The sequence below is a fragment of the Leopardus geoffroyi genome, chromosome B3 (genome assembly GCF_018350155.1).
Source record: "Leopardus geoffroyi isolate Oge1 chromosome B3, O.geoffroyi_Oge1_pat1.0, whole genome shotgun sequence".
Classification (NCBI taxonomy): Eukaryota; Metazoa; Chordata; class Mammalia; order Carnivora; family Felidae; genus Leopardus; species Leopardus geoffroyi.
Window position 1 is genome coordinate 31,146,368 of NC_059337.1, and position 8,044 is coordinate 31,154,411.

General features: G+C 43.3%; 1 protein-coding gene across 4 annotated transcripts in view; it reads left to right on the forward strand.

Moving 5' to 3' along the window:
* The window catches only part of SIN3A (SIN3 transcription regulator family member A), a 74,574-nt gene extending 67,226 nt beyond the window's left edge, over positions 1-7,348 (forward strand). For all 4 annotated transcript variants that reach the window (XM_045449028.1, XM_045449029.1, XM_045449027.1 and 1 more), the window contains 2 exons: positions 1,688-1,895; positions 5,800-7,348. In XM_045449028.1, the coding sequence (XP_045304984.1) occupies positions 1,688-1,895; positions 5,800-6,030 (439 nt within the window). In that variant the 3' untranslated portion in view covers positions 6,031-7,348. The remainder of the gene's footprint in view (positions 1-1,687; positions 1,896-5,799) is intronic.
* Positions 7,349-8,044: the final 696 nt, after the last annotated feature.

An 8,044-nucleotide genomic window follows, 5' to 3' on the forward strand; every position in this document is an offset into this window, starting at 1 on the left:
GTAAGTTCATGCGGTTGGTTATTTGGAAAATATTAATTCACTAAGTTATGCAGACCTACCAGATGTTGACACATGTTCATTTTACCATCTCCTCCTCCCCCCATAAAAACCTCATGTTTATTAATATCACCCTTGACCTCATCAAACACATTTGTAAGTAGTAGGAAGCTGTCAGCTTGTGGTGGCCAATGCTAGTTTACCAAATTTTAAAGTTTTACTTGAAAGGTTAAACCTTCTCATTGGCAGCAAACATTTTCAGTTGTTTTCTTGGAAGTGCCAGACCTCATTGTACATTTTTTGAGAAAATAGCTACCAGATACTCCAGGCTGGCTAGCCCATTGTTCTTTCAGGTAAAAATAGTGATCCATTTGCGACTCAAGCAGTGCTCAAGTGCTTTTCTGTAAGAATCCCATTGTGTTTTGGCACACTAGGGTGCTTTATGTGTAGTTCCCATTTTATTGCACAGCGTATGAAAAAGATGGGAATCTTTCAACTGCCAGAGCATGGCCAGCGAGAACACAAAGATTCCTAAAGACAGTTTGGTGCCACCAGCATTTTTATTCACCATTACCTTTTGCACTGCCAGTGCAAATGTTAACACAGGAAAAAAAAAAGTTTCATTTTTTTGAGAGAGGGAGAGGGATAGAGAGAATCTTAAGCAGGCTCCATGCCAAGGGTGGAGCCCAAAGCGGGGCTCCATCTCACACCTGTGAGATCACAACCCGAGCCGAAATCAAAAGTTGGACACTTAAATGACTGAGCCACCCACGTGCCCTAGGAAAAAAAAGGTTTTTTTATACATGTTTCCGTGTTAGTACATTTTAGTATTATTATGAAAATAGTTTTGATCTCCTAGACCTCCTAAAAAGTGTCTTGGAACCCGCAGAGGTCCTTGGACCAAAGAACTGCCATCCTGCAGAAATACATGTATACAAAGATACTCACTGAAGCAGTGTTTTTCATAGCATAGTATTGGAAACAATAGAATTGTCTAGCTGATAGTCTTTCTGCTTACTGGCGGAGAGGATTCAGCACTAAATACCTGCCAAGACATCCACTGATATGAATTGTCTTCTTAACTATGCGTGTAGAGTAGCAGGAATTAAGTACTCTCTTTGGGGGAATTGAAAAAATAGGCATTCAAATAATTTTCTTTGGTCTGTGGTTCAGGTGAGGAGCCCTAATTGATTTTTGTTAAGGAATGGTTAAGGCATGTTCTCTGCAGCAGTTCAAGAAAATGTGACAAATCTTTGTGTGATGAATTGACGATATCTTAACATTAAGTGAAAAGTTGAGAATAATATTTATAGTATGATCATGTTTTGTCTTAAAAAACAAATCCCAAAACAGAACTATAGCAAGTGATTACATATGTTACTGATTCAGAGAGACCTAGAAGTTTTTAAATCAAAAACTGCTATCCGTGGCTATCTCTACCAAGGCACGTGGGATTTGGAAAATCAGGGGTAGGAGATGGTTACAGATTCCTAGTTTTTATTCTATGTATCTCTGCATTTGAACTTTTTTTTTTTTTTTTTTTTTTACAATGAAACCATTGGGCGTTATATGTAAAATCCTGGTAAGTGCTATGAAGACATATATATGATAAGGAAAACCCCTCTGAGGGGACTTCTGGGAATCTGCGTCTGGATGAGCTCTCATCCGGCATGGCTTCTCTGCATTGTAGGAATCTGAGGCGGATCCGGAAATGTCAGCGTGGTCGAGAACAGCAGGAAAAGGAAGGGAAGGAAGGAAACAGCAAGAAGACCATGGAGAATGTGGATAGCCTGGATAAACTGGAGTGTAGATTCAAGTTGAATTCCTACAAGATGGTGTATGTGATCAAGTCAGAGGACTACATGTATCGGAGAACTGCCTTGCTCCGGGCTCATCAGGTAAGAACGAGTTACTGAATTTCTCCACACCCCTCCTTCCCCAGCCAGGCCCAGACCTACCCCAGAGGCTTCTGATTGCTTCTCTCCCTTTATGAAAACCACCTCGCAGATTTGAGAATTGTGGAGTAAGCAGGTGTATTAGTCTATTAAAGATGTCAGGGGGCACCTGGGTAGCTCAGCCAGTTAAGTGTCTAACTCTTGGTAATTGGCTCAAGTCATATTCTCACAGTTCCTGAGGTCTAGCTCCACTTTGGACTCTATGCTGACAGCACAGACCCTGCTTGTGATTCTCTCTTTCCTTCTCTCTCTGCCCCACCCCCCCACCCCCACTTGCTGACTTGCTTGCTCTCTTAAAAGTAAATAAATAAACTTAAAAAAAAAAGTCCAAACAAAGAACCACAGACTGTGCCTTAAACAACAGAAATTTTTTGTCCTACAGTTCTGGAGGCTAGAAGTCAAAAATTGAAGCGTTTGGCAGAGTTGCTCTGAACCAGGGCTGTGAAGGAGAATCTGCTCCCTGCCTCCTCTCCTAGCCCCTGGTGTTTTGCTGGCAGTCTTTGGCCTTCCTGGCTTTCAGGTCTCTGCCTTCATCTTCACATGGTATTTTTCCTATGTGCCTGTGTCCAATTTACCCTATTTATTTATTTATTTATTTATTTACTTACTTACTTACTTAAATTTTTATGTTTAGAGTGCAAGCTGGGGAGAGGGGCAGAGAGAGAAAAGAGGGTGGGAGAATCCCAAGTAGGCTCCACGCTGAGCATGGACGTCAGGCTTGATCCCGCAACTCTGGGATTGTGACCTGAGCAGAAATCGAGTCAGACACTCAACTGACTGAGCCACCCTGGTGCCTCCAATTTACCCTTAAAAAAAAAAATTTTTTTTTGTTAACATTCATTCATTTTTGAGAGATACAGCATGAGTGGGGAAGGGGCAGAGAGAGAGGGAGACACAGAATCTGAAGCAGGCTCCTGGCTCTGAGCTGTCAGCACAGAGCCCGACGCGGGGCTCTAACCCACGAACCCAATTTACCCTTTTTAAAGGGCGCCAGTCATACTGGACTATGGGTTCACCCTGCTATAGTGTGACCTATCCTAACTAATTACATCTGCAACAACCTTATTTCTCAGGTCACATTCTCAGGTACTGGGGTGAAGACTTTAACACAGTGACTTGCAGGGAACACAGTTCACCCCATAACAGCTGGTGGCACCTCAGTGAAATGAAGCTACTCCCAGCATTTATATTTCAAGTGGTATTGCTTATTTGAATTCTATCCGTTTTCACATGCTGTCTCAATTGTGAAGCTTCCTGATGCAGTTATATACCGGGTATTGTGCTAGGCCCTGGGACACAACCAAGGAGTAGGGCATATATGCACTATGAGAGAAAGAAACTGGGTGAAGTGATCATGGGTAACTAGCACACAGGCCCTGTTTTTATTGGGGGAGACCTCTCTAAAGAGGAAACGCTTCAGGCCTGAACAATGACAAGGATCCAGCCTGGGGAAGAGTCAGAGGTTGGTACTTTCCAGGCAAAGGAAACAGGCAAATGCAACGCTGGAAGGGAGGAAAGGACTCGGCATGTTTGAGAAGCTAGAAGCATCAGTGTGCCTTGAGCCATAGGGAGAGTGGCATGTTTGAGGTCGAAGGGTGGGGGAAGACATCATTGCTAGTCTCATAGACCATGGTTGGGATTTTGTTTGTGGTACATTGGGACATTGTTGACAAAGATGGCTCGAACTGCTGTGAGGACAGTGGGGTGACTTGGGGCATGACGCTGGAAAGGCAGAGACTCTTGAAAGACTGCTCTTGTCCAAATGAGATGTGATGGTGACCTGGGCTATCAGGGTGGCAGTGGAATTGTAAGAATTAGATCAGTTTGGAGATGTAATTGTCAGGATGTGGTCATGATCGGATGTGAGAAGGTAAGAGAAAAGAGAACATCAAGGATGATGCCTGGAGGTTTTTGTTTTCTTGGTTTTTGTTTTTGCTTGAGTAAATCAGAAGTTTAGGGATACAATCTGTTAATACAGAGGTGGGTTAGGGGGCATATAAGGCACTGTGTTTTGAACTGTTTTTGTTTTTTTTTTTTTTAATGTTTATTTATTTATTTTGAAAGAGAGAGCAGGGGAGGGACAGAGAGAGAGAGGGAGAGAGAGAATCCCAAGCAGGGTCCGTGCTGTCAACCCCAACGTGGGGCTCTGTCTCACTAACCACCAAGACCATGACTTGAGCTGAAACCAAGAGTCTGATGCTTAACCGACTGAGCCACCCAAGCGCCCCTGAACTGGTTATGTTTGAAAGGACTACAGGGGCGCCTGGGTGGCTCAGTCGGTTAAGCATCCAACTTCAGCTCAGGTCATGATGTCATGGTTCGTGGGTTTGCCCCTGAGTCAGGCCCTGTGCTGACAGCTCAGAGCCTAGAGCCTGCTTCGGATTCTGTCTCTCCCTCTCTCTCTGCCCCTCCCCTGCTTGTGTCCTGTCACTCTCTGTCTCTCAAAGATAAATGTTAAAAAAAAATTTTTTTTGGAAAGGACTACAGTTCAAGCAGGAGAATGTTGGATGGGTGTTTTAATGGACTTCTCTCATGATGCTGTGTGTTGTATGTTTGATGCCAGATTATTTGGGGAGCTAAGTAACACCTAATTCATCTTTGTATCCCCTACTCTGCCTTGCACATAGGCCCCAATAAATATTTACTAGATGGGTAGGTGAAAGCATAAACCTCCCCTGAAGATCTGCTGTGTCCTCATGTTCTGCTGGGCAGGGTGGGGTAATACTGTGAAGAGAAAGTGGGTTTTAAGCCCTTTGCCTTTGCACTGTTTTACTTAGAAGTGGATGGTCACACTGCCAGGGTGACCTAACAGCTGCAACTCATAGGGTCTCATTCAGGGTATGCTAGAAGCACCTGTGATGCTAGTTTCAAAACTAGCGCCTGGGTGATTCAGTCAGTTAAGCATCTTTGTTTCTTTTTGAGAGAGAGAGCACAAGTGGGGGAGGGACAGAGAGAGAGGGACACACAGAATCTGAAGCAGGCTTCAGGCTCTGAACTATCCCAGAGCCCAATGCAGGGCTCAAACTTGTGAACCATAACACCCTAACCAAAGCCAAATTTGGACGCTTAACTGACTGGGCCACTCAGGCGCCCCTCCTTTTTAAAAGTTTGAGAGAGAGACAGTGCAAGTGGGGGGGGGAGGGACAGAGAGGGGGAGAGAGAGAGAGAGAGAGAGAGAGGGAGAGAGAGAGGGAGGGAGGGAGGGGAGAGAGAGAGAGAGAATGAGAATGAATGCCAAGCAGGCTTTGCAACTGTCAGCACAGAGCCCAATGTGGAGCTCAAACCCACGAAACTGCAAGATCATGACCTAAGCTGAAACCAAGAGTCAGACGCTTAACCAACTGAGCCATCCAGGCGCCCCAGGCGTCTAACTCTTGATCGTGAGATCGAACCCTGTGTCAGGCTCTGCACTGACAGCACAGAGCTTGTTTGGGATACTCGCTTTCCCTCTCTACCCCTCCCCTGTTTACGTGCCCTCTCAGTATTTTTTTTTTTTTTTTTTAATGCAGATTGATGGAAACAAGGAAATCTGTGTTTTTATCAGGTTCCCTAGTTGATCCTGATGAATGCTAAAAACGAGAAGTGCTGAGCTAGTTCTGCTCAGACCCCATGTTGGCATTTCTTTAGGGGCTTTATGGATTCCAACTCTTTATATACTCCATGTTCTTAATCTCTTTCAATTTTCTTCTTTAAACAGGGACTCCTCACTAACCAGAGGTATCAAGGCTTGACCCCACACCTTTTCCTCTGCTACTTTAGAAAAAAATTAGGCTTTGTATTTGAAGAGGTTTTTTGTTTTGTTTTGTTTGTCTTAGTTCATGGTTTTTTTCGTTGTTCTGTTTTGCAGTCCCATGAGCGTGTAAGCAAGCGGCTACATCAGAGGTTCCAGGCCTGGGTAGATAAATGGACCAAGGAGCATGTGCCCCGTGAAATGGCAGCAGAGACCAGCAAGTGGCTCATGGGTGAGGGGCTGGAGGGCCTGGTGCCCTGTACCACCACCTGTGACACAGAGACCCTGCACTTTGTGAGCATTAACAAGTACCGTGTCAAATATGGCACAGTGTTCAAAGCCCCATAACTGCAAAGCCAGAGCAGATAACTTGAGGGGTGTGTGTGTGGGGAGCACTTGCACTCACACACACTGAAGAAACAAGGAAGATGCCTTTCAAGCCTCACTGGGCCTCTCTGGGACATGGCCACCTGATCAGTGTGTGGCTGGTGCAACCTGGCACCAAGTGGGCTACATATAAGGAACGTGGATACCTTACAAAGCCGGAGCTGGAACTTTTCCCAAGGGGTTTGGGGTATCACCCTGCTCTGGAGGGGAAGGAAATCCATGCAAGCACAGAGACATGCAGCTTGCTTGCACACACCAGCAGAGCTAAGACTGGAGTCTCCTGGGGCCTGACCTTCGATGAAGGAGCCAGATGCTGTTCACACCTTGACTGGATGGGCATGCACTGACAGACTGGGGAAGGACTCACCGCTCAGATGGATTGTAACTCTGATGGTCACTGCTCCTCTCCCCTCCCCCCAAAAGGAAAAAAAAACTGGATTTGATTTTTTTTTTTTTTTTTTTTTTTTTCCTGGTCACTCGAGCACATCTAGATCACCCGTTAGATTTTATCTGGGACCTGCAGTTTGGCTTTGGGATTGATCATCTTGTGGGTTTTTCCTGACGAATCCCTCGCTGCCCACCCTTTACTCTCTCCTCTGGTTCTCAAGCTCAGCAAGTTCAAATCCGTCGTCCTTTTTAGCTCCCGTGGAACTGTTTTGTACCTGCTTCTTTACTAGTCTACCCTAGTGCCATCCACCAGCTTTACTCTCTGACACACACACACACACACACACACACACACACACACACACAAAATTTTAACTTGGTTTTTCTTTTTTTTTTTTGTAAATAATGTACATACTGTCGATTTTTTATTAAAAGAAATATGCTTTGATGTGCTAGCATAACTGCTCTAGCTTCTTGTGTACCATAGTTCTATGTGGCTTCAGATTTAGTACCTATGAACAGATGTACAAGACATTTATTACACTTTTTACCAAAGGGAGTTACCGTTGTAGTACTTTTGTGTAAAACTTGTCTTCCCTCTTGCCCCAACTTTTTTTTTTCTTTCTTTTTTCTTTTTCTTTCTTTTTTTCTTTCTTGGGTTTTTTGTTTTTTGTTTTTTTTGTAAATAAATAAAGCTTGGTTCTTACTTAAGGAATGAACTCTCAACCCAAGTCCCTTGTCCTCACCAGAGAACTATTGTGGAGTAGGGATTTGGGCTTCAGTTCCTTATCCTCAGCACAAACAAGAATTTGCTTTAAATAGCGATTCATTGCACTTGTCCCAAATCAAAATATTCCAAAATTTTCAAATAGAATACTTAATTCTTTTAGTACATGTTTTTCCCCTTATTTCAACTGTTTGGAAATATTTTGTATTTCGGCAAGTTGTCCAGCTATTTGCATTTCTCTGTGTGTATGTGTGTGTTTATATATATATATATATATATATATATATATATATATATATATATATATATATATAAAATCCTTAATTGGAAATGGGGGTGAACAACTTAAACACAAAACCAGTATTTAAAAGAAATATGTACAAGGTGTATGGCCTAAATAGGGTTGGGAGAGAAAAAATTTGCTACATTATTAGCAACTGCAAATGGACTTTTATATATTATATATATATAATTGCATAAATTTAGACTAGCAAACCAGATAAACTGATTAGGATTTTTCTGTCTTCAGCCTGGAGTTTATGAACAAAGACATACTGAACCCCTCCCAGTAGTCTGATAGATTTTTCTCCATCAACCATTACCCTAGTCTTAGTTATAAAGTAACCAACATGTTTTGTGTGGACTTGTTTGCTTAATTAAAACCACCACCACCACAAACTACAAATTTTTTGGCTTCTGAACTTTAAAAACACATGGTATAGATTTCTCTGCTTTTAGACTTTTTTGTTGCAGAGGTAACAGGAGACTCTGAACCCGGAAGTGTAGGGGGTGGTCAAAGAGCCTTGTGGCAGCAGATTCTAGGATGAAGCTGGGCCAGTGCCAGACCTGGAGGCACATACA